Source organism: Podarcis vaucheri (assembly GCF_965113315.1).
Source record: "Podarcis vaucheri genome assembly, chromosome: 4".
NCBI classification, from domain to species: domain Eukaryota; kingdom Metazoa; phylum Chordata; class Lepidosauria; order Squamata; family Lacertidae; genus Podarcis; species Podarcis vaucheri.
The window spans coordinates 43,685,809-43,713,653 of NC_138762.1; the positions used below are offsets into that span (position 1 = coordinate 43,685,809).

The 27,845-nt window shown below is 40.0% G+C and overlaps 1 protein-coding gene across 2 annotated transcripts in view; it reads left to right on the forward strand.

Moving 5' to 3' along the window:
- IGSF3 (immunoglobulin superfamily member 3) overlaps positions 1-27,845 on the forward strand; it is a 122,035-nt gene that overhangs the window by 13,445 nt on the left and 80,745 nt on the right. For both annotated transcript variants that reach the window (XM_082220719.1, XM_082220720.1), the window contains exon 3: positions 22,494-22,871. In XM_082220719.1, the coding sequence (XP_082076845.1) occupies positions 22,494-22,871 (378 nt within the window). The remainder of the gene's footprint in view (positions 1-22,493; positions 22,872-27,845) is intronic.

Here is a 27,845-nt window from a genome sequence, read left to right on the forward strand (position 1 = left end):
CAGGAATCTAGGACACCCAGTGGCCAGAAGAGTAACTACAGCTAGGTTATATTTTTCTTTTCAATCAGTCTCAATCATCATATGTGTTTTATCTGACTTCTTTGTTTAAAGACTGAACTGGACTGAATAATTTTACAACTACTTTATAAACTTTACAAGGAATAGCCCAACTGGGGTAGAAGGTTATTATATATATACATATCTTTATTTTTTTTTTCTCCTTTTTGTTTTTCCTCCTTCAATTTTGGACTGGGGAAAGAGGACTTGAATTTTGAATCTGGAATCCTTTTTTTTTTTTCTTCTCTTTTTCTTTCCTTCTTATTATTTATATGTATCCATCTGAAATCCTTTACGGCATAACTGGACTATAATTGGAAAAACTACGATATCTAAAGGGACTAGCCTAATTGGTGGCAAGAAGATTTTTTGTTTCTGTTCCGTTCTCTTTCTCTGCTTTTTTCGCCCCCTCTTTTCTCCCTCTTTCCCTTCTCTCTGTGAAACTTTTTGGACGCAATTAGTACTTCACCTGCCATCTGTGCTCCATTTGACTCCCCGGTTGGGAGTCCGAACTAAACCAGGTTTTGCAACTACTTTAAAAGAACTTATACGGACTCTCCAATTGGGGGCAGAGGACTGGTTCTTTCCTGCTTCTTTCTGTGACTGGAACTTTGAACTTTGAACTTCTGTACTCCCCTCTATATGGGGTTACACTCTCCCGTGGTATAACCGGAGTATAAACTTTTTCCCTTTCCCCTCCCCTTCTTTCCCCCCTCCTTTCCTTGAAGCTTCCCAGACGAAATTAATTACCCTTCCCCGATTTGGGGGAGGAATTTGGCAACTTTTGGTAAAAAGGTTAATATCGATTCTTCTAACTTAAATTTAGAGGAATTTGGGACTGGGAATTATATTACGAAGGTTGTAAGTGAATAAGGTGGGAACTGATATAAAATTGAATAATACTAGGGGGGTGCTAACCGCCGTTAAAGGCTATACTGGAAGGATGTCTCACGTGCCTAAGAAGGGTGCAGAGGGCGGGACACCAGGAGATAGGAGGGGATCTAAACCAGATGCAGATTTCAAGACAGAAATTTTGAAAATGTTTGCTGAAATTAGACAGAGTGAAAAGAATATGGAGGATAAATTGGAGCATGTGAATACAAGAATAGAACAGGTGGATACGAGAATTGGGAAAATGGACCAAAAGATAGAGGAAACTGTAAAAGAGCTAAGAGGTCAAATTAAAGATATTTCCAAAAGAACACAATCTCTGGAAGAAGGAATGAAAAAAACAAGAGCAGAAATGAAGGAAGTGAAACGGGAGGAAGAAAAACTAAAAGTAGGATTATTGGAAGTCAATAAAACACAAGAAGAATTATGGGACGCAATCGCGATGAATGAATTGAGGCAACGGGAGGTGAATCTTAGGTTGAGAGCAGTCCCTGAAATACAAGGTGAAAACATCAGAGAGAAACTGATAATAGAAATAGCACGATGGTTGGCAATACAAAAAGAAGAAGTAGAAAGATCGGTTCAAAATGCATTCAGAATAAGAACAAGAACAACTAGAATAAAGAAAACGCCGGGAGATTGTTTGATTACCTTTAAAGACAAAGATATGAGAAGCCTAATCCTACAAAAAAACAGAGAAAAAAGGCTAAATATTGATGGGAATTACATAATCATTTTCAAAGATATTCCAGTAAGACTGTTGAAACGAAGAGACCCATATAAGCCATTGGTCCAAATTCTCAAGAAAAACAAGATTGAATTCAAATGGGAGTTCCCTCAAGGGATCTCATTTACCTACAAAAGCAAGAAACATAGACTTATCAACCCGGAGGAAACAAGTAAATTTCAGAGGCGATATAAGGAGTTGATGGTGGAGGAGGAAGAAGAAAGAGGAGCAGTAGGAGGAGTCGATCCACTGGAGAGAAGGTATTGGGCGGAAAAGGAAAGGGAAGACAGAGAACCGGAGGAGGAGGAGGAGGGGGAAGAGGAGGAGGAGGGAGAGGAACAGGAAGAAGCCGGACTATAATCAATTAGATAAATCAATTAGATAAACCAATTAGATAAATAACTTAATTTGGAAAAAGATGGCGCTAAAATTGTGGAATTGGAATATTAACGGAATGAATGACAAGAAAAAACGAAACAAAATTGAACAATGCCTAAAAAAGAAAAATCTTGATATTATCTGCCTCCAAGAAACACACGTGGCAAGGAAGCACAGGAAAATTTTGACTAACAATAGATTAGGAAATGAATTTGTGTCCTCTGATAAAGGGAAAAAGAGAGGGGTTGTATTATATGTAAAAAAGAACATCGAGGCGCAACAAATTTTCAAAGATGAAGAAGGTAGAATAATTGTAATACAGATTAAATGGCAAGGAGAAAAAATAATAATTGTTGGGATATATGCACCTAATGGGAATAAAACTGATTTTTATAAAAACTTGGAAGAGAAATTGTTTGAATACATGGACCAAAAAATGATACTTATGGGGGATATGAATGGGGTGGTCTCGTTGGAAATCGATAGATTTAGAGAAAAAGACGTAAGTAGAGAAGGAAAATTGCCTAAGACTTTCTTTACTATGATAAAAAACTTTAATTTAATTGATATATGGAGATTCCGACATCCGCTGGAGAAGCAATTTACGTTTTATTCGGAACCAAACAAGTCTTTATCAAGAATTGATCAAATCTGGGTTTCCAGTGAGCTAACTCCAAGAATTCGACAGATTGAGATACAACCAAAAACAATATCAGACCACAGCCCAATAAAAATGGAGGTTAAAGGATATGAAGAAAGATCATTCAGATGGCGACTTAATGATTATCTCTTAGCTGATCAGAAGCTTGTTCAGGAGGCTAAGAAAAAATTGATAGACTACTTTACAGATAACATGAATAAAGGCACAAAAACGAGCATAGTTTGGGATGCAAGCAAAGCAGTTATAAGAGGATTCTTTATTCAACAGAATGCGATTAAGAATAAGAACAGGGAGAAAGGGAAGAAGGAGATCTTAAAACAAATAATGGATAATGAAGTAAAATTAATTAAGAACCCAAACAGCTCAAAAATAAAAGAGAATATTAAAGTCCTGCAGGCACAATTTGCAATGATTATTAACAAAGAGGTGGAATGGAACATCAAAAGGCTTCGACAGAAAAACTTTGAATTCGCTAATAAATCCGGCAAATGGCTTGCGTGGCAAATTAAGAAAAGGAAAGAACAAAACACAATTAATAAAATTATCTTAGAGGGAGAAGAAGTTGAGAATCCCAAAGCCATTAGGAAAGGATTTTTGGATTTCTATAAACATTTATATAACAACAGAGAAAAGAATAACACGAAGAAAATAGAAAGATTTTTAAAGGAAAAAGGTGTGAAAAAGATCCCGACAGATAAGAAAGACCGACTGAACGCCCCGATAGTAAATGAGGAAATAATAGAAATAATAAAAGAACTGAAGAAAGGGAAGGCACCAGGACCAGATGGTCTAACATCTAGCTATTACAAAGAACTAAGGCACGCCCTAATAGTACCAATAAAGGAAGTCATGAATAACATACTACAACAACAGGATATCCCCGGAACGTGGAGAGAGGCCTTTATTACACTCATTCCAAAGCAAGACACTGATTTGACACAAGTAAAGAATTTTAGGCCAATATCTCTGTTAAACACAGATTACAAGATTTTTGCTGGAATATTAGCAAAGAGATTAAAGAAGATATTGCAAGAAATAATACATGTAGATCAGGCAGGCTTCCTTCCGGGCAGGCAGATGAGAGACAATGTTAGGAACATAATTAATATTTTGGAATATCTGTCTGTAAGGACTGAGAAGCAAGCCTTATTAATGTTTGTGGACGCAGAGAAGGCTTTCGATAATGTATCGTGGGAATTTATGTTAAAAAATTTAGAAATGATGGAAGTGGGGAATGAATTTTACAACGGAATAAGGGCGATTTATTCGGAACAAAGAGCTAAATTGATTGTGAATAATGTATATACAGAAGAGTTTAAGATATTGAAAGGTACCAGACAGGGGTGTCCTCTCTCGCCGTTACTATTTATAACAGTCCTGGAAGTCCTTCTGGGTTCAGTAAGGAACAACGACAAAATAAAGGGGGTTACAGTCGGCAAAAATGAATACAAGATCAAAGCCTTTGCGGATGACATAGTAATAACGATTGAAGAACCAAAAAACAGCTTAAATGAGGTATTGAAGGAAATAGAAGAGTTTGGCAAAGTGGCTGGATTTACTCTAAATAAGAAAAAAACAAAACTAATGGCTAAGAATACTGATCTGACTCTGGTGGATGAGTTGCAACAAGAATCAGGAATTGATGTGGCCAAAAAAGTAAAGTATTTGGGAATATGGTTGACCCCCAAAAATATTGATTTATATCAGAATAATTATACTCAGGTGTGGAACGGAATAAAGAAAGATTTAGAAACTTGGGGTAGAATGAAACTGTCCTTCTGGGGCAGAATATCAGCGGTCAAAATGTGTGTGCTCCCAAAGATGATATTTCTGTTCCAGATGATCCCTATAATCAGGGGAATAAGTGTATTTAAAGAGTGGCAAAGAACGCTCTCGAGATATATCTGGCAGGGCAAGAAGCCAAGGATACAATTTAAGCTGTTGACAGACGCCAAAGAAAGAGGCGGTTTTGCCCTGCCAGATCTAAAACTCTATTACGAGGCGTCTTGTCTTTGCTGGCTAAAGGAGTGGATAAAATTAAATAATAATAAATTGTTAGATCTAGAGGGCCATGATAATAGATCGGGATGGCACGCCTATTTATGGCGGGAGAAGAAGAAAATCCACCAAAGTTTCACTAATCATGTTATCAGGGGCTCTATAATAGAAGTTTGGGACAGGTACAAAAATATTCTGGAATTTAAAACTCCGCATTGGTTGTCTCCACTAGAGGTAATGTCGGTAAAAAAAACGAATATGAGATCAAATTGGATAACTTATGGTGAATTGGTAGTGAAAGAGGGGGAGAAATGGAAATTTAAACCATATGAACAAGTGAAGGATCAGGTCTATGATTGGTTACATTATTTCCAGGCAAATGCAATGTTTAACAAGGATCTAAAAGAAAGGGGATATATGGAAAAAGCGTCTAAATTTCAATTAGATATAATTGACAATGATGTTAAGATAATTTCGAAAATGTACAAAATACTTTTAGAATGGCAAACAAAGGACGAGGAAATCAAGTCGGTCATGATTAAGTGGGCCAGAGATCTTGGTCACAGCATACAACTAGAGGATTGGGAAAAGGTATGGAACGAAAATATGAAATTTACTGCATGTACAGCACTGAAAGAAAATATAATGAAGATGGTGTACAGGTGGTATATCACACCGGCAAAGTTGTCAAAAATGTATAAGACATGTAACAAGTGCTGGAAATGCAAAGAAAAAGAGGGATCTCTCTTCCATATGTGGTGGGATTGTAGGAAGGTGAGGGGCTTCTGGGAATCGATTTATTGTGAATTGAAAAAGATCTTTAAATATTCGTTTGTTAAGAAGCCAGAGTCCTTCCTACTAGGTATAACAGGAAGAGAGATAAAAAGACGGGACTATAAATTGTTCCAATATGCTGCGACAGCGGCAAGAATACTGATGGCCCAGAGGTGGAGACAGGAGGAAATGCCGACTCTGAGCGACTGGAGGATGAAACTTATAGATTACGCGGAATTAGACAAACTGACTGGAAGAATAAGATATCAAAAAGATCAAAAATTCACCGAGGACTGGGGGAAGTTTGCGGCATATCTGGAAACTATATGTGATCAACAAACAACGCTAGTGGGGTTCAAAGAGACTTTGTAATACGGTAAGGAATATTGCAAGATAGGAATAGAGAAGTGTAAACTAATGGTAAACTAGCAATACTATATAGGAAAATGCGAGGAAATAAGAACAATGGATGATTGTGGGAGGTGCTGGTGGAAGCTCAAAAAGTGTAAATATGTAATTATGTTGTAATCAATATAAGTAAATGAAAAACTGAATAAAAATCTAACTGCAAAAAACAATATTATTGTTGATGAACCAGCAATTTGTGAGATTTACACCAAAGTGCTGGATTACCTTTTGCTACCCCCACAAGATCATTTTTACATAATGTGGCATAGTGAAATAAATGCTTGTGACATGATGAAATAAATTGATGTGTTCACCCACCAAAGAATTATCTGCAGTGAGCAAAAACTGTGTTCATTCAATGCAGGTGTAACACGTACAAGGTGTGTGAGAATTAGCTTTTGGATTCCTGTAAAGTGGCATTGCAGCCCAACATATTAGAACATTTGTATTTACAAATTGAGAAGTACATTCATAATATATAATGAGAAAACATGAAATTCAAGATAAAGATAGTGACTCAAAAATGAACAAAAAACCCAGAAAAATTATGGATTCTAATTTCAGTTTTAATTTGTATACTGCTCTTCCACATCGCTGTACTCAAGTTGGTTTACAACCTATCAACATGACATAGACAATATAACTAATGGTTTCATAAAGCCTTTCTAGCTGACAGCAGAGATTTCATCATTTCCCAGCTTGGCTCTTATGCACAGAACCTTGGTAACTTGCACCATTGCAAGATGCTCCACAGAGAATGCGCTGAGCAAACTACATGATTATGAACAGACAAAGAAGAGCCATGCTACCCTGCATATCTTGTATGACTGTTTGGGTTACTGAAACCAGGTTAACAGCATTATGCAAAGTTAAAAAGTAGTAAAAAAATGATGCAATTGGCCATGTTTCTGTTTTGAGAGTACCAGAACCCCAGTTTAGCCTCCTGGTGACTCTTGAATTGTAGAGTTGGAAGGGACCACAAGGCTAATCTAGTCCAACCCCCTGCAGTGCAGGAAATTTTTACCCAGTGTGGGGCTCAAACCCATGATCCTGAGGTTGAGAGTCTCATGCTCTACCAACTGAGCTATCTTGCAGCCTATACACTGTTGCTGATCAAGCAAAAAGAAAAGGTCTTTATTGTATTTTTCTTTATTTTTTAAAATTTTGCGGGGGGAGGGTTTCCATATTAAAAGCAGCACATTGAAAATATTCTTTTTAAATAATAGAAGAAGAAGAAGAGGAGTTTGGATTTGATATCCCGCCTTTCACTCCCCTTCAGGAGTCTCAAAGCGGCTAACATTCTCCTTTCCCTTCCTCCCCCACAACAAACACTCTGTGAGGTGAGTGGGGCTGAGAGACTTCAAAGAAGTGTGACTGGCCCGAGGTCACCCAGCAGCTGCATGTGGAGGAGCGGAGACTCGAACCCGGTTCCCAGATTACAAGACTACCGCTCTTAACCACTACACCAGGGGGAAATGCAATACAGATTTAGTTTTTCCGGTAACCAACTAGGTTACCAGGTTTAAAGATTTGAGTTATTAGGGTGCAGGGAAGGAGCTGTCAAGCACCTAGTGAGGATTTGCTCCCCTGGCAGGTATTTATTTCAGTACCTGGTTGAGACTATGGTTCAGTATATGACTTTCATAGACTACTACTTCCTCTTGCATCTTAGGCCTTGCTATTAACACTTCCTCAAACTGTCATACAAATGGATCTGGAATAATCTGACAGTGATGCTAAATTTGGCTTTCTCCTCCATGGCCCTTGAGGTTAGCAAGGTTGGTGGTGAGGCTCATAAGTTACCATGCAACAAGCTTGTAAGGCATAATAGCTACTTTAGAAATTCCATAGAGATGCTGCTAAAAGCATAGGGATGATACTGATGTAATAGATTTGAGCTTTGGAAATCCACTTGGAGGGGTTTCCACAACATTGCTTTTGGTTGCTGAAGACTAAATTTCTTATACATCCAAATAGCTGGATAGATGAATGATGTTATACAGTGTGAAATACATTCTGCAAGCTTAAATATTAAGGAAACATACCTCAGGCATGTGTATGTGTGTTGTGCTGGCATGTAGCCAGTTTTGTTTATTGTATGTTCTCTTGTGTGCTTAAAATCACCTTCTCCAAAGGAGTCCTCTAAAGTTATGGAAGATGGGCAGTTGTCATTAATCCTGGAAGTCATTGTGGTAGGGACCACCGTCCACATTTCATGGCTAAATCTTTCAGCTAGGCTCTTCAATGTAAGAGTAGGGGAGAGAAAAATAAAAATAATAAATATTGCTTTATTGCTTTAAGATAGAGTACTACATTATCTCAGTCCTATGGGTAGTTTACAAACATTGGTTGTTGTTGTTTAAAAAAAGTTTAAAAAATAGCAGCCAAAATACAAACAGTACAGAACAGCATCTCGACACAAACATAACAACATAAAATCCATTGATTGAAGCCCCCATAAGGACATGCTTTGATACCTGAATTCATGTATTTTGGGATTTATTTTTAGATTTTTTTTATGTTGCTGCTTTGATTAGGGGACCATCCACATCACCTTCAAACAGCTGCATTTGTTTATTATGAGGCGAGCAGCTTCATTTTAAAAATGTTCTTAGGCTATTTCTTTTTTGGGGGAAATTAAGACTTGGTCGCTTTTGGAAAAGACTGGAAGAGATAGAATTAATTTTCTCAATTGCTCTGGATATATCTATTGAGAGAGTAGTGTTGGATAACCTTTGCACTCTGCATCTCATAACTGCAAACCTGTTGGGTATTTAATAATCACTCTGGTTTTGTTTAATGCTTGTTCTGAAAACCTGGTGGTGGTTTGTAACAGGTTAAAACAATGCTCTGTTTATAGCCTTTTGGTGAGGCAAACGTGTGTTCCCTTTTAAAGAAGGTTCTTAAATTCTGTTTTTGTCTTGCTCTCCCTGTATCCCAGGTCTTGTTGTCTGACTTTGTGATTATGCTCTGGTGGGTAATTTTCTCTGCAATTTTCTTACCAGTCTATACACTTGTGGTGCTTTGCTGCGATTCCTCTGTTAATCAGTGCTGTGCATCTTTTTCACTTTATTTGGTTGGAGTTGAACTTAAGCTACCAGTATTTTTTTTCAGTGCACCTCAAATGTGCTATTGCTGGGGAGCAGTGATGTGGGTTTCCTGGGAGAAAATTGAATTAGATATTTTTTTTTTACCAGTTCACGTTAGTGTACTTTACACACAAAAACTTTTCTGATGTTCTAGAGAGCAAAATAATTTAGTACAATTGTTTTACTCACGTTGTGTAAACAAAGCTAAAAGCCAAGCTTGCTGTGCCTAATATTGTGTTTGAAATTGTCATCCATTTATTGTTAGTGATAAACTTACAAAATGGGAAACATTCCATGGCGAAATTAAGTATTGGAAAATTTTCCCATTTGGGAAAGTTTCCGCTCTACGTTGCCTCGGGGCAGCAAATGAATTGACTAGCTCTGAGATATATGAAGTTCTTGGTTCTCACTTACAAGGTATCGAGAAGGAAATATTTGGAGGAAGCATTACTTGAAAATTGCATATAAAACTGTTCGCATTTTAGGAAATAACAAGCACCTCTTGCTTTTAAGGAGCAGAAAGGGTTTGTTGTTTCTTAGCTCCTGGTAGTTTAACCTTGGTGTGAGTGTAGTGTGGAGAACGAATACCTGCTTATAGCTAAATGGGTTGATTGTTAGAGGAGTAGGCACCGTGGAATCTAACTATGATTTATTTGTCCATTAAAAAATCCATAGTGGTGGACAAATATACCCACAAGATGGCTTTTCTACCATTACCGAACCGCCTCTGCAGGTGCTACAGGTATTCTGGGGTGTGCCACTTCAAATATGTTCAGGGGATTTGTGACAGATATTCATGACTTCATTGACTGGTGAGTTGATGTGGAAAGTGTTCTTTGAAGGAAGGAAACTTGAAAACAGTTGCCCTATCCTGTAGATGGTAGACATTTTATTGGAACTTACAAGACTTGTTAAGTTTGAAGTAAGGAACAAGATGGGTTCAATTGTCCACCTTGGGAAATTCCAGGTGACAAGATCACAACAAAGAATCCAGTTTGGATTTCAGCCTCCTTGTTTAGGAGCTGTGTTGTAACACGCATTGGTAGCCCAGTGTTCAGTCTAACATTTCTATGGATGTTTGCAACAAGGAAGTACCTTTCTGTCTTGAATCATTCAAGTGTTTTTATTCATTAATAAATCCCACTTGAGTCTGCTATATTGGATACACTGAAATCAGATAAACAAAAATCCTCTCTTCTTGTTAGCTATGTAAGCCTTGCCTCCAGTTTCTAATCAGAAGGGACCAAATATGTAAAGTAGAAGATGATCAAAGCTTCTGTGTTCTTGATATAACTAGGGAATTTAGACTGGAGCAGTCATCCTGTTGTTGTGGATAGTTTCTGCCTTTGTTTTGTGTGTGTGCTCTCCTTATCAATTAAAAACATATATCCTTGCTGTCAAGCGTATACTCAATCAGTGTTTTTCTTTTCTTTCAATTCAGTAAGCCTAACCTAGAGGGGTATGTCTGAAATATTGCAGAGGATTGGAACCAGCCTAATTAAGTTATGGCAGAATTCTGCTTTGTGTTGACAGGAGCAGTTCAGAAATTGTTTTTTTGAGCTATGAAATAATGGTGGTTGGAGGCTGAGGCCATGTTTTGACCATCGCTCTGGTCCTCTGTTGCATGTGCAATTTTTTATTTTCTGTAGATCCATAGGATAGGCTTCACAAACAAGCACTATATATACCATCCTTTTCAGCTTGATACAGTGGTGCCCCGCAAGACGAATGCCTCGCAAGACGGAAAACCCGCTAGACGAAAGGGTTTTCCGTTTTTGAGCTGCTTCGCAAGACGATTTCCCCTATGGGCTTGCTTTGCAAGACGAAAACGTCTTGCGAGTGTTCCGATTTTTCCCCGCTTTCCCCCCCTTTTTCTAAGCCGCTAAGCCGCTAATAGCCTTTTAGCCGCTAATCCGCTAAGCCTTTAATAGCCGCTAAGCCACTAATAGCGCTAAGCCGCTAATAGGGTTGCTTCGCAAGACGAAAAAACCGCTAGACAAAGAGACTCGCAGAAAGGATTAATTTCGTCTTGCGAGGCACCACTGTATAGAGATGACTTTACTGGTCTAACTGCAAAGGAGAGTGTCTGCCCCCCCCCCGTTAGATTTTAAAAATAGCCATTTGTGAAAATCAATTGGGATTGTAGGAAGCTTCCTTATACAGAGTCAGATCATTGGTCCACGTTGCTCAGTATTGTCTCTGTTGACTAGCCAGTGGCTCTGTGATTTCAGATAGGATGCCAGGAATTAAACGTGAGACTTTCTGAATGCAAAGCAGATGCTCTTGTCATGGAGCTACATCCCTTCTCCTAACTACAGGCAAACGTGATTGGAAAAGGAACTGAACATGTCCAGAGCATGAGATAATAATAATAATAAAAATGGATTGAGACCTCTTCATTCAACGAAAGAAAGTATCAAGTTCGTAGTAGTACCCAATGGTGCTACATATAGAAAACTCAACCTTGTACTTCAGCACTCGCCTGGTATAGGTCATATCTGATAAGGAATTGCATGCAGGCAAGTGGTTGGATGTTGCAAGGGCAACAGAACTCTCCATCCTTCCTCCACCATTCCCCAGGAGGCTGGTAACTTTTGTGGACTTGTTTACAAAATATAGTCAGATTTGATAAAAATAATAATAAAAAGAACGCAAGGTAAGCACTTAATAAAGGTAAAGGTAAAGGTACCCCTGCCCGAACGGGCCAGTCTTGACAGACTCTGGGGTTTGTGCGCCCATCTCACATCTATTGGCCGGGGGCCAGCGCTGTCCGGAGACACTTCCGGGTCACGTGGCCAGTGTGACAAAGCTGCATCTGGCGAGCCAGCGCAGCACACGGAACGCCGTTTACCTTCCCGCTGGTAAGCGGTACCTATTTATCTACCTGCACCCGGGGGTGCTTTCGAACTGCTAGGTTGGCAGGCGCTGGGACCGAACGACGGGAGCGCACCCCGCCGCGGGGATTCGAACTGCCGACCTTTCGATCGGCAAGCCCTAGGCGCTGAGGCTTTAACCCACAGCGCCACCCGCGTCCCAAGCACTTAATAATGGGTGTTATTTCAGCAGTTGCAGTGATGGACAGATCTAGCAGATGGAACTTGCCATAAAATTGTAGACTGAGCTGGAGGAATTGCAGTTCACATTTTAGGTTTGTAAGCTCCTTGTGGTAGGAACCTTTCATCTTGTATTCTGTTATGCATCATGCACACTGATGCTGCTGTATGTATTGCAAATAGCAGTAATTAAATCCTTAATAATCTGAGCAGGATTAAATGCTAGGACCTGGCTTTTTCAAAACTGCAAGTGTGGGGTGGGTGTGTTGTACTAGCTACTTTTAAATTTTGTGTCTATGTGGGATCTGGTTGGTTTCCTCCTTTTTGTGTTAAACTGACTGTAGCTTGTTTCTGAGAATGAAACACTTGTGGGTTAGTACCCAGAGCCATTTCTGTATTTCTAATACCCTCCTTGACAGATTATAGCAGTGCATCTCTTTTCCCTTCTGATAACATGCAAACCATCCCTGATACTGTCCTGTTTTGGGGGGCGGGGGAAGAGACAGTGAGCTCAGTTTGCACAAAGATATGGCCTGCCACATTCTATGGCAGCTATGCAAACTAACAAAGTTTATGCAAATCGTTTTAGTAGCTGAGGCTTGGCCGTTCATTGCAAAATCAGTTTATAGTAAAGCTTCTGTGATTGTAGCTCTAGCCCTAGATTTAGTGTCGAACCTTAAGCTGCTGTGTACAATGGGCGGCTTGGGCAAACAGCGATTGTGTTTTGAAAATACAAAAGCAATGTTATTCTGATGTTCCTGTGAAGGATTTTATTTGGGAGACCTACTGTCAAGGATATACAGTCTGCCTGGTGCAGTGAATCAAATGTGGAACAAGCAGTGATAGTGTGAGATGGTTTTAATACCATGAGGGCATCTTAGAAAACAATAGAAAATTCTAACAATACAGCAAGACATATTATCATTGCTTTTTGAAGCAGCCTCTCACAGATCTCCTTTCAGTGCAGGTAGGAAAAGTGGCTCACAATACTCCTTGACCTGCATACATTAATTTGAAGGCTTTTCAACATGCAAAATGCAGCAGGCAGATTGCTGGCTGGGTTTGTCTTTAGAAATCCTATAAACCCCTGTTCTAAAACAACTGCATTGGCTGCTAATTCGTTTCCTGGCCCAATTTAGGATATTCATGCCATTGTGGTTTAAGGTCCCATTTGGCAATTAGATTATATATCTGAGTTTCTAACACTGCAAATGAGGTGTGTGAGGTACTGCAGTTCTGGATCTCTCCCCCATCCTAGTTCTGTGCCAGGATTCAGAATGGTTAGGTTTTTTTTTGGGGGGGGGCTTAAAAATTGAATTTTATAAACAAGAATAACGTTACACAAACATATATAAGTATACCGAATTTTCTCATGTCATTTGTACTGTATTTTTCGCTCTGTAAGACACACTTTTTCCTCTCCTAAAAAGTAAGGGGAAATGTGTGTGCGTCTTATGGAGCGAATGTAGGTGGGAGGCTCTGCCCAGCGCTCCCTTTAAAGACACACGCTCCGCACTCTCTTTAAAGGGAGGGTGGCTCTTGGGGGAGGCTTCCTCCCGCTGTCCGGGAGAGGCTGTGTGCGGCTATCCCATAAGCCAGGACAGCAAGCCAGGACAGCAAGCAGGGGGAGCCTTCATCCTGCTGCCCAGGAGAGGTTGTGCACGGCTATCCCAGAAGCCAGAACAGCAAGAGGCTATCCCAGAAGCCAGATCCCTCTTGATGTTCTGGCTTCTGGGATTCAGAATATATTTTTTTCTTGTTTTCCGCCTCCAAAAACTAGGTGCGTCTTATGGTCTGGTGCGAAAAATATGGTATATCACAAAAATAGCATAATAGATGTGGAAAAATATCTACAACATATGTTTCATTATTAGTGGTCAGTGTATATGTTCTTAGGTTATGAATTGGTTTAAACAATTAGGAAGAAGAAGGAAAAAAGAGGGGGCAAGTGGGGTAGGGTGGGGTGTTTATGCTTCTATTATTCTATTCTATTCTACTTAGTGTGTGAGAGAGGTTGTTGTGACTGTTACTTGTGTGGGTTATCTTACTATTCACTTGTTGTATTTCCTTAGTGGTGAGAGAGGTTGGGTGTGGCTTCGGGTGTGGTTGGTTGTCTTTGGTTGGCTGTAGTGCGAATTGTTTTTGTTTGTGAGTGTGTATTTTTGAATCTGGCTAACCTGATTCAGAATGGTTATTTAAAAGGCCATTGAGCTTTCCTCTCTTCTCATTATCTGGCTGATACGTTTCCTTGCCTGTAAGTTACTTGCATCCAGTGGCAAGCTGCCCCTATGGTTTTTACACCTTTGATGGGCAGAGCTTCACCTCTGTCTTTTGCTGCAGAAGGCAGAGCCTTTCTCTCTTCCAAAATCATTGTGCTGCTTTCTCTCTCTCTGCAGCGTCTACAGCTGCTTCTGGTTCCTGAGAAAGCATCTGCTTGCAAGATAGTTTATTCAGTACTTCTGGGCCTTAAAGTTTCTGTAAATGTTGTAGCTCTTCTGTGGATTAATTATAAAGTGTCTGGAAATCAAGTTGTATGAGTAACGGTTAAGGGAGTTGGGTATGTTTAGTATGTTTAGATAAAGCTGAAAAGTGATATGATGGCCATTTCCAAATATCTAAAGAGCTGTCACATGGAACAAGCTTGTTTTCTGCTACTTCAGGAACTGAACCAATGGATTCAGAGTACAAGAAATAAGATTCCAACTAAGCATTAGGAAAAACTCTTGGGTTCAACAGCGGAATGAACTACCTCAGAAGGTGGTGGACTCTCCTTCATTGGAAGTTTTTTTAACAGGTTGAATATCCCTCTGTCAGGGATGCATTGCTGGGGGTTGGACTAAATTGACTCTTTGGTCCCCTTACAATTCTATCGTTCTGTGACATTTCGGTGCCTGTCAGATATGGCCCCAGCCATGTTGAGGTCCAAAGGCTAGGAGGCAAGTCAAGGGTGCGGCAAGAAGCAACAGCACAGTTAAATCTGTTCTTGCTCAGACCAAAAAACTTTACATGGAAACTTGTTTTATTCAAAGCCTTCTTTAAGTCTATCTAGAACATGGGTAGGCAAACTAAGGCCTGGGGGCCGGATCCGGCCCAATCGCCTTCTAAATCCAGCCCATGGACAGTCCGGGAATCAGCGTGTTTTTACATGAGTAGAATGTGTACTTTTATTTAAAATGCATCTCTGGGTTATTTGTGGGGCATAGGAATTTATTCCCCCCCAAAAAATATATATATAGTCTGGCCCCCGACAAGGTCTGAGGGAAAGTGGACTGGCCCCCTGCTGAAAAAGTTTGCTGACCCCTGAGAAGTCATTGGCATCCAGACTGAATCCATACCTGTTACCTCTTGAGACTAAGGTTTAAGACCTGTTGTGATCTCTCTCAGAAATGTTGAGAAATGGAAATGTGTCATGACTTTTGATTTGTTTTAAATTAAAGTATTGGTTTCCAGTTGCAGGTGGGAGGAATAAGAGTCTCTAATGCAGTACAGTGGTACCTCGAGTTACAGATGCTTCAGGTTACAGACTCTGCTAACCCAGAAATAGTACCTCAGGTTAAGAACTTCGCTTCAGGATGAGAACAGAAATCGCGTGGCAGTGGGAGGCCCCATTAGCTAAAGTGGTACCTCAGGTTAAGAGCAGTTTCAGGTTAAGAACGGACCTCCAGAACAAATTAAGTTCTTAACCCGAGGTGCCACTGTAGTGGAATATACACTGAAGCTTCTCCTTGTTTTCATGGCATAGGTGAAAGATGTATGTACTTTTTTATTAAATATATACCTTGAATATGATAAAGCACTCTCAAGTAAAGGCTACAAAACCACTCTGCTGTGCTCCTTTTATGGCCTCCCCTCTCTTAAGTGTTTCAGTATTATGGGCCTGATTTATGGCAAGTTGACTGGTCAGGCTTTGTTTTCACTCAGCATGGCAAGCGTTCTCACTGGCCTCTGGTGAGCCCAAGAAGCCAAGCTTTCCTCCCGAAGCTGGCAAGAAAGATGGTCCCAGCTGCTGAACAGAGATCTGCATTCCCTCCCTGGCGGTTGTTTGCCAGGTGGGTCAAACCAAGGCAGGGAAATTCAGCTGGGAGGATAGACTTCTGCTTGGTTTCAGTGCTTCAAGTAGCTGCCAAGCATGCTACACGCTTGCCTGTTTTGCACAAAAGGTTGACAGGGAGGGCTTCCTTGGAACCACAGTTTTTTGCTGTGTTTGCAAAGCTGTCTGATACCTGTAGACCCCTAGGCTGGGATGGGGGGAGGTTCAAATTGGTCACTACATTATCTTGTGATAGATTTTAAAGTAGTATATCTGGTAGATGGTTGGACTTTGACTAGGAAGACCTGGGGGGTCAGATGCCTGCTTATCCCTATAGCAGATGTGTCACACTTTATCAGTTCATAGTAGTTCTGCTGTGGCTGCTGTGAGAATCATATATGGAATAACCCTCATGTATGTTGCTCTGAGTTTCTTGGAGCAAGGCTGTGGCTGCCCTGCATTGTGCTTTCTTCTCTTGCCTCTTTCACCTGCCCATCAGAAACTTAAATGTGACAGAGATCACTTAGGAAAGTGTAGAAGCAATTTCTGTATAGGCTTTTCACACAGTTGTGTAAGGTTTAAAATGATCTCATCCAGGACATATGTATGCAGCATTCTCATGGCAGACAGCAGTTGATTCTGGTGTGCATTTGCATGGATTGGGTAATGGCCCTGTAACGGTTGTGTTCTTACACGTTAATGGGATACCTTCACAGACATCACTTCAAAACAAGTGGTTTAAAGCGTAAATTGACACAGATGTAATAATAATAATAATAATAATAATAAACAACCCTCAAGATGACAAAATTAAATATTGCTATAAAATAGTTTACCACTTCTCTGGTTTGCTTTAAAAGGGGGGGAAAGAAAAAGACCACAATCTCTCTCCATCGCATTCTGTTCTCTGTACCCGCCCCCCATTAGAATACGGCTTGGCAGCCTCCTATTTTTTATAGCAGTTATTGTATTGTTGGTATATTGTTCAAGGGTTTGCAGTGGGATGCCAGCTGTGTCACTGGCATATTAGCCAGATGTCACCCTTAATTGTAACCCAGGCTATTCAAACTCGCTCTCTCCTTGAGCTCTTCCCTCCTCTTTTCATTGGAGATTTAAAATTATCTGCCAAAAAGAGCCCTTATTCAAAGGAATGTGCATGGGCACAAACATCCAAACCTCTATACGGTAAGACTGAGAAGTGATTTAATTTGGAAAATGTATTGAAACACTGTCCCTAATGATATATTTTGTTCCATGGGGTTTATTTTCTGCTTGTGAAATGTACTATTTGTATGTTTCCCTGTTGCTAGATACACATATCTAACTCTGTCTGTAGTGACCTGTTAAAAGGCACTATTAATCCTGAGTGCAAAGATCCTAATTCAGTGTGCATTAAATTGGCTTTATTTCTTGTAAATGGGGACTTGGAGTATTAGTCAATCTAGCATAATAGGCTTCAAAGTAGTCTCTTAGACTCCCTTTCCAGTACCCATTAGCTAAAAATTTATTAACTTTTTTTCCTTGTCTTCCTCTTAAAACCACATTCTTTTATAATGAGGGGAAATATAATTTGGAGCAGCAATGTGTTCTACCCAGCATAATAGTTTGAACTGCACTCCATCTGTTCAACTGCATGGTCTGATGGAACTGCTGAGCCATTTTTCACAATTTATTTTAGAGTTGGTAAGAACACTCTCTCCTGGACCTGTTCCAAGGCTTCTGGTGGGAAAACTTAATATCTGGAGCCTATAGTCCAGCAGGAGAAGACAATTTAGTGAATAATCCTCAAATGGCAAACTACCCCTCTCTTTCAGTAGCTCAGATGTATTGTTAAAAAAAACAAATATTACATTCCATAATTGTTTTTTAAAACATATTTTGCATGATTACACTACAGTTATTGCAAATGGCTTATTTCTTTGTTAAAACCTCGAAAGAGAGAGCAATGCTGATTGGCTTCACCTGGGTTCTGTGTTGCAAGTAATTCAGTAGCTGAGGAGAGATCTTTATGCGATCCAAATCCCAGGGTCTCTGCTATAGCATAAGTTTCTGGCTTTACTGCTAGTGTGGTGGAAACTTCAGGCAATATATAATTGCTATACAATGAAGCAGATAGCAGCTGTCTTATTCTTTCCTTTTCTGCCAGTGTTGCAGCTTGCTGATAATCTCATGTCCCAAAACACAATACTTAACTGTTGAGCCAAAAGGCAAAGATTGGTGGGGGGGGGGGTTTGTTCTGCTTTTGTTGTGCTTGAGCCTTTTGTTTAAGCAATTTTCAAACTGGTTAAACCCACTATGCTTGAGTGCTCTGGGGGAAGAGTGGCATACAAATTGAACAAATGAATGTATCCATAATTTGTTGCCTTTAAACATCCATTGGCATGTTGAGCAAAGGCAGGAACTATGGGGGGGGGGGAGAAAAGATGTACAGTAAGGCCGCAACTTAAGCGCATTTAACTTGTGCACATTCAGCTTTACATGCTTGGCAAAAAATAATTTTAAAATGTAAAAGAGGGCAGAAGGGGGGTGGGAGTGAGTCTGGGGCAAAGAACCTTGGCAATCCCACTCACCATTGAACCCAACGTGTTTTGACTATACAATATTTTTGCTTTAGGTGGGATCTGCAGAACATAACCCCCATGTACGTTGAGGCTTAGGGTAATAAAATGGGTGGGAAATACAACTTTTAAAAAACACAAAATTTTACTGGTTTTTTTAATCACATAATAATACAGTAGTACCTCGGGTTACGTACGCTTCAGGTTACACACTCCGCTAACCCAGAAATAGTGCTTCAGGTTAAGAACTTTGCTTCAGGATGAGAACAGAAATCGTGCTCCAGCAGCACGGCAGCAGCAGGAGGCCCCATTAGCTAAAGTGGTGCTTCAGGTTAAGAACAGTTTCAGGTTAAGTACGGACCTCTGGAACGAATTAAGTACTTAACCCGAGGTACCACTGTACAATAACCATTGAACACTTATCCAGCAGTACAGCTAATTGAGTTTGTTTCTTTTAACATAATAAACTTGCCGCAACTTATCCAGTGCTCCCCAACTATGTACACAAGTGTTTAGGACATGCAAATTTAACCTTTTGGCATGGATATGCAGCCACCTTTTGAAACCTCTTCCACTGTCAGTGTCCATCCTTGTCCTATATTTATTACTTAACATGTTGCTTTCTGTGTCTATTTTCCATGCACATGAATGCTCTTTCAAGTCCAGCCTCATAGGGTTTTATATGTGTGTGTGTGTTTAAGATAATGTGGACTGGGTGTTCATCTACTGGATTAGCTGAACATTCATAAGTAATCTTCATCACAACTCTTCTCTCTGTCACAGTTTTGCAAGCATCCTAGAGAAATTAATTGCTGCTTAACAGATATGTTAGAAATGAAACTGACATGCTTGCCTCTTGTTTATGCCCCCATGGCCTTGGGGAATGTTCTTTGAACTGAGGCATGTGTGAGTTCAAACTCGTTCTCAATGTGGTTCTAGCCCAAACTGCACCTTTCACACACATAAACCATAGCCATAGAGCCCATTGTGGATTCAGCATGCTCAGTGGGTGCAGACTTCACATTAAGTTTTGAGGGTGGGGGGACGTTTAATGGAATGCAGTATCCCAGAAGAGGCATGACTAGCTGGCTAAAACCCTGGCGTCTTTCACGTGTCACCACGGAATGTGATCTTCCATATAATATCTCTTCTGTGGTAGAAGCTTGGTGCAAAAACATTTTATCGGCAATTGTATGTTAAATATGGAAATTGTAAATATATAGAAACTTATTTACTATTAGTTAAATTGGTTAAAATAAAGATAACGTTAAGAAGTCAGGGTTTTAAAAAATCCAGTTTTAATCATCTTTATTTGATATTGCTTAGCAACGTCAACCAGGGTACATCATGTATTAAATAGGCCTAGAGTTTATTTGTTCATAGTTTATGGACCACCTTTTGGGGCATAGTCCACCTAAGGTGACTTATATCCCATAAAACTCAATAACACCCAGAAACGAATACTTTAAAAGCAGTAGTACAACTAGTATTTCAAAACACAAGCTATTTTAAATCAAACAGCAAACAGAAATGGTGCCCATTCAAGAATAGATTTTCAAAATAACAGCCCATGGTGTGTGTTTTTTAGAAAAATGATAAACATTGTGTATTAAGCCCTACTTAAAATTTGGAGCACTTGGGGTCATTTGCACCTCCCATGGGGAGTTCCATAATCTGAAGTTCAAGTTGCCTCTTTATTCTCAGAGATCATATGTTATTGTTCAGAGGCATATAGCTTCACTTGGCTGATTAAAACTCTAAAAGCTGTTCAGTGTGTTTTTGTATAAGTTTGCCAGGTAGTATTCCATATATAAATCTGCATAGGATTATGCAGAGCACTACTTGGCCCTTCTTTGTTCAGCACAGAAGAGTGGGTTGTCATAGGAGGGAATCCCTCTGCTGGAAGAGGAACGCACGTCTTCAGCCCTTCCTTAGCCACCCACTAGCAAGGTAGTAGATGTTTTGTAGGCTAGTAGATTTCATTGATTTATTTTAAATATTAAAATTACACAATTAAAGGCTGTTGACTAAAAATTAGAATGCTGTTAGTCCAGTAGTTTCCATTCCAAACACTCTACAATTTGACCATTCTACTGCTGTTGCGTATATATTATTGTAACTTGGCTCTTTTCTCAGTCGCTATATAATTTGGGAGCATTTAACTACATCCATACATAGAATTCTGTCTTAGTGGTTTTATAATGTTTATAATGTATGCTAGTAAGGCATTTGGATTACGCATCTGATTCTCCAGTTCTAATTGAATGTTTCCCAAGAGATTTGAGAATTGGGAGAGAGAGATGCTGGATTGCACTAAGAGGAAAGCTGTATTGGTGACAAAAGTTACTCACAGTCAGTCCCCTGAGGAACCTTTGAATAGTACCTTGTAAGAAGAGTTAAGAGGGCATGTTGAAACTTTCATTTATTGATGTATGTGGGTGAATAAGGATAAAGGACAACTTAATAAAATCCCTGTGTTTGAAAATCCTAATAGGAGACCTACATTGATTGCATAGGGAATCTACAGATTTAGGGAGTAGAAAGTGTGGGACAGCAGTAGTTGTAGAGCAGGCTTCCTCAAACTCACCCCTCCAGATGTTTTGGGACTACAGTTCCTATCATCCCTGACCACTGGTCCTGCTAGCTAGGGATCATGGGAGTTGTAGGCCAAAAACATCTAGAGGGCCAAGTTTGAGGAAGCCTGTTGTAGAATAATCCTGCATGGATGAGGAAGAATTAAAGAAAGGCCAGGGCCCGCCCGCCCATGAAGCATACTGAAGGAGTTGCCATGGGCGTTACCACCACAGATGAGCTCTGGTTGGTGCCACTATTTTTCCAGCAACAGGGTGGGTGGATGGGTGGGGGGTGCCTTTGGTGGTGGTGGATAAGTTCTTCAACTCAACCGCAGTTGCCTCACACCCCACCCTACCACCAGAGAACTGAGGAGAAGCGGTTATGGGTTCCAGTGACATCTTGCTGAAACCTGGAAGCCAACACTGAAACCACGTGATCTCAGCTTCAGCATTGAGGGTGGGGGAGCAGAGGAGGTGGGAGCTGCAGGTTGAGGCAAAATGAGGCAGGCCGCCCCTGGGCACAAGGGCTTCACAATCCACATTAAGCCAGGATATGGACGGGCCCTGAGGTGACATATATGGTTAGTCAGCAGTTGTACATGTAGAAAACTACAAGGACCTTGTTACTTGCTTGGTGGGTATTCTTTTAAATCGGTTCTTTTTTCTGAAATAAAAAAAATTCCACACAAACATTCATGCAATTTCCTCTATGAAGCAAAAGAAGATTATGGTTAAATTTGAGTATTGATTGTATTTTTATGTATTGGAAGCTACCTTTTGAGGATTTGCCCATGAACTTCAGTATAAAAAAAATCAATCAATATTGATGTTCATTTCTGCACAAGAGCCTCCTTTGCTAGGAAGCAGGTTTATTTATTGACTTAAGTGGAAATAGAAGTAAAAATGTTTCAATAGAAGTGTAAATGTTTGTAGCTTGATCACGGATCCCCTCATGACCCTGAGAAACAAACAGCTTTTCTCTTGCATCATGGATGTTGGCTCCTGTTATGGATACATGATCTGTATTATTTGGTACCATTGCTGCCATGGCCTTTGTCATGGCCTTTGGCTAGGACAATAAATTTACATTGTTATACAAACAACTTACCCTCTTTTTCTTCTTAAATGGACCTATTTCACCTGCTTTCTAATAATGGCCTTTTTTGGAAAACCTGAGTGAGTTGTGTAACGAAAGACACTACTTTGGAACAGTTAATTAAAAACAGTAGTATATGAGTTTATTTTATTTAATAAGCTAGATGTATCTGAACTCTTTTGTTGTTTTCTTCCCCTCAGGATTGGCATTTGCACAACGTCAAGTCACCGTTCAAGACGGACCTCTATACCGCACTGAAAATTCCCACATCACTATCTGGTGCAAAGTCAGTGGCTACCAAGGACCATCAGAACAGAATTTCCAGTGGTCCATATATCTCCCATCTGCCCCAGAAAGGGAGGTACAAATTGTTAGCACCATGGACCCATCCTTCCCTTATGCGATCTACACCCAACGTGTCCGTAGCGGAGAAATCTATGTAGAGAGGGTCCAAGGGGATTCTGCTCTGTTGCATATCAAGGAGCTCCAAGACAGGGATGCTGGCGAGTATGAATGTCACACACCCACCACTGATGACAGATACTTTGGGAGCTACAGTGCCAAGATGAAGCTAATGGGTAAGTTGTTTTATTTTTCAGGTTGATGTTACCCTGCATGAAGACATTACCTTGTTTTCTCTTGTTTAAATTAAGATGGCAAATAGTTTTATAATGACTATAAATTGAGGTGAATAAATTTTAAGAGAAATTAAACTGAACCAATTGCGACCAGGGAGAGCAATACCAGGAGCTACAGATGACAAAACATAATTCCAAAGGTCAGTTCACTGTCACCATAGAATATGATGAGCTGCTAGAAAGTCTCTCCTGTAACATTTTTCCTGTTTGCACTGTAACAGTGTAAGTTGTTTGCATATTGTTGGCTAAACAGTAAATACGGGACATTATATTGAACAGTGAAGTGTGAATTCAGAAAATAAATACAATTGCAAGGTTTTTAACTGGGACAGCTTGCTCTGATCATGTATTTCCAATTTCACAACAGTTTTGCTAGCTACCTGTCTGCTTCCAGCCCAGATTCAAAGTGCTAGTTGTTTGTTTGTTTGTTTGTTTGTTTGTTTGTTTGTTTGAATAATGATTACGTTTAAAGCCCTAAAGTACCTTCAGAAGTGCCTTCCTTTACCTCCTATTAATGCTTTGTTGACTGTCCCAACCCCAGAATTCACTCCTAAAGCAGCAGTAGCTTTTTATGTCAGTAATATCTACCAATCAGTTATAATTTTTTCAAACAGGCACAGATGGGGTTCTCAAGAAAGCACTCTGGCTTTTAATGGAGAATTAGTAATCCCCAGAAACGTGCAGTAATAAAGAGAATACAGATAATATAGACAGTAGTATTAAAATAGCTGTTTACACCCCCCATCTGTGCAAATGTGACTCTTTGTGCAGAGCTGTGTCTCAAAGTGTTTAATAATTCAGTATAAATCCAGACTGGTTTAATTAAATACTTGTGAATGGGAGCGAAATAGTGCAAGTACATGGCAGGGGAAAAGAAGAGCCCCTGAAATTAGTGTAGAAGAGAGGTGTTGAATAATATAATGGTTCTAGATAAAGTGAAGGATTGATGCACCAATAGATAATTACACTTGGGAGTTGATTGAAGGAGAAGGCATGCATCCAGTTGTTATAGAGCAGGGATGTCTAACCAGTAGATCGCGATCTACTGGTAGATCATGGGATCCTTACCGTGTACAAAAAGTTACAGGGAAAAAGCTAAAAAAAACACCTCTGTGCAGTCCTCCCCCCAAAAGGCTCAACAACTCTGGGCAATCCACCCACCCCACGCATGCTCCTCCTCCCACCAATGACAATGGATAGATCACTGCCAGGTTTTTTGTACTGGGAGTAGATCACAGTCTCTTGGGAGTTGGGCATGCCTGTTATAGAGAAAGCAGTAGAATAGCGAAAGCAATATGACCCACACTTGGAGGCACCAAACCCTTTGAGCTCCTGTATTTATTAGCATCTCTTGCAGTCTTTGAAAACTAGTGATTTGAATGTACAGAAACCCTTTTGGGGGTATTGCCAGCCATGCAGGACAAAACTTAATTTTAATGTACAGCATTAATTAGTTTAGCCTCAAAGCTCAAGCTGGATAACTAATACCAAACAGAAAATTATATGTTACAAGAATGAATTTGCTAACATTTTTACAAGGATGTAGGTGGTGCACAGTGTGTTCTTCTCTAGTACTCAATACCATCATGGCCTCTGAACAGCCTGTAGCCTTGATCTTTGGATGACTTGCAGAAAGGGAGTTCCATAGTCGCATTTTAGAGATTCCCTCTGCCTTTCATATCTGTTGAAAATGACCACATGGATGATCCTCCTGAGAGGCAGTTCTCAGCTGTCCATATGGGCTGGTGACATGGCCCATGTGGAAAAGAGAATGAATCTCATGTGAATGCTACAAGCCTAGTAAGGATTTGTCTAATGGAGGGGGAAAGACCGTGACCTTTTTTTCCTCTCCTGTTTTCCGTTTTGGTAAGAAAAGTGACAAGGAGAGAAAATGTAAGCAGTTTTATTTTGAAAATCCCCTCTCATGGGATTTTCATGTGATTGAGAATGATGCCGTTTGCTTTGAAGGTGATAGAAGAATCCCCCTTAGCTTGATCTGGTAATTATGAATTTTGTCAGTGGAAAAGCTTACCTGTTTTCAGAGTTCAGTCTGAGCTTAGAGTGGTTGCAATGCTCACAGAAGGTGCTGCATGCATCACTTAATCATTCTAGCATTATAGTCATGGGTTGAAAGTTGCCTAGCAATCCAAAGGGGGGGGGAGAGATATGTGTGGGAATTTTAGGTATGATTGGGGCTAGGGTGGGCAACACTTACAAGAAAAAAAAAATCAAGCGGATTGCCCCCAAAGAAGATACTTGCCTAATAGAAAAACCTACTTGGTAAAGTTCCATAGTTTACAGTAATTAACTTGTGAGTTACAATGAAAGGGAGAGATTTAACATTAAAGGACTTTGAGGCTTGGCACTTTAAAGTAGCTGTCTTAGGGTGTGTGGTCTACTGAATCCTGACCACACATGCTCAGGAAAAAAAAAATTACGTTCTGAGCTGGCAAAGAACATTTGGGGAGATCGTTGCTTAGTTTGTAATCCATTTCATCATTATGAACTGGGCAAATTCTTATTCCGAACCAGGTAATCGTAGACTTTGACCACATTGCTCATTATTTTTGAAAAAGCTTGGAATATCCTTTTCCTCTATCATATGTGGGTTAGCTAGATATACCCACTCAAGAAACATTTCTGAACTATGAGTGAATTACTGTTTTTCATTTTCTCAGAAGTGGAACCAAACTTTCTTCTTTCATCAAGTTATGAATTTTTAATTCCCTCATTAGGTTCAGCGGCTTTTATTTGGCAGCAGACTTGCCCAAGGGACCTTGAGGGAGATGGGAGTTTTAGTTTTTCTGAGTGCTCTGAAGTGTGTGGGGGAAGGGTGAGTAAAAAGGATTTAAAAAGCAAAACAAAAAAACATGCACTCGCTGGTTCATTTATACCACTTAGTGCCCTGGTAGCTTGTGGTAAACATTAAATGATTATTTTGTCTTTGTTTGCTGTTATTTAAAGATGGGGACTGATCCAGTGAAGCCGCAGAAATGCTAAAGCAAAGAGCAGTCTGCTTGCCATGGAAAAAACAGCTTGAGACAGCATCCAGCTTTTACACCATTATGGTGCTCATACAAATGGACTAAGCTAGGCACTCTCCATGTTATCGCATTATCATAAAGCAGCTTCCAGGTGAATGTTGCTCTATGTCATTTTCCCCGAACCCGGTTTCCTCAAGATGTTTTGAGCTACATCTCTCAGAGTTCCATACTGGCAAGGGCTGATGGGAATTGTATCCCAAAACACCTGGAGGAAGACAGGCTGGGGAATACTGTTCCATAATGCTTCCATATAGGGATTGTAACAAGTGAACAGTCCTAAGATGGGTAGGAAATGGCTGAAGGCACAAGTCTTCCATGACCACAGTCCAACAAACCTGGCAATCTACTTTCAGTCAACTCTCAGATGAGCTTTGCCAGATTGGGTTGTCTGTTATCAGCTGAAGGTCTCTTTCTCTCACATTTGTCCAGTCTCTCCATTTTCTATTTTCTCTGAACGCATCTTAAAGTCACAAGTAGAAAAAAAAGATGTTTAAATCAATCACAAGAACACCTCCACTTGAAGGCTGAGAGACCATTTTGGAGGGGGCATAATCACTCTCTGAAGTAATTTTTCACACAGCCTTCCTCCATGTGACTTTTAACTTTCCAAACTATAGTTTCCCTGCTTCAAACTACTTCGTTAGGCTTTTGGAACAAAGGATTACCAAGGATGATTTACATGATTATCAAATTTTATGGTTTTATTGTGGGGCAAGCGCAGCCCGGCAGCTATTTTTACTGTAGAAATAGGTAGTATTTTTATTGGAGATGTCTCCACAAATATTGAGCCTAAACCCAGAAGAGATTTATGGCTGATTGTGAAACCCAAACTACCTTTCAGGAACTTATTATTCATCTTCATTGGATGATTATTGGATATGACAGATGTTCAGCATCAACCACATCTGAGGCATTGCTTATCAGACCGATCACTCCTGAGGTACATTATGAGGGGTATTTGACTAAAGAACCACAGGAAAAGCATTCTAGTGGATTTGTTTTAGAAATGTGAACTGAAGTTTTTGCTGAAGCCTGTTGTTGGGGTCTTTCCCCTTCCTGGATTGGTGCATAAGAAGAACAGCTGGAGGAGTGCAGTACAATATGCCATTTCCCCTCCATCTCTTAGCAATTTTTAAAGCAGCTTTAACCAGGAAAATTGTTTCTCTACCCCAGTAAGCAGGGGGCTTCGGAAGGCTAAAAAGAAAGTGAGGAGAATTTGCATTGCTAAATGCAAATTCTCCTCCTCCTGTTTGAAGATTTGCTATGGGCTGATTCTACTTGGCAACCACTTTGAGCAGAAGGAATAAATCATGCTGCATTGTGCTCCTTGGCTTTATATCTCCTGGTTCTCATTAACATCATGCTGCCATTTGGACCTGAGCTATGTTTTAATGGGGCCTGTGGCCATGAATAGCTCTTTATTTTATTTGGGTTGTCGGCCAGGACACAGGTGGCTTCACTCAATGGAAAATTGGTGGAAAGATGATGCTGTAATTCAGAGATCCTTCCGTATCATTTTGGATTGTAACTGATCTTATGTGTTCTTGAAGTGTTCCATCCCTGCTAGAAGATATGTCTTTTCCTTAGTATGAAGCTTAAAAACTGGAAATCTGGTATGATGATAATTTACTATCAATAGAATATAGGTGACAGCTGTCTGTTGTGGCTGCAGATCAAGAACTTTGACCTATATGTTGTGCGCATCACATCTTGCTCTATTAACTATGTCGTTAAAAGAGCAGTCATAAATGATAAAATCAATGTATTACTGTTATTATTGCTGTTAATGTTAACAGTGCTGTTGATTCAGAGATACAGAGCATGATCAATGGGGAGAAGTAGCTTAATCCCATAAACACTCATATTCTTG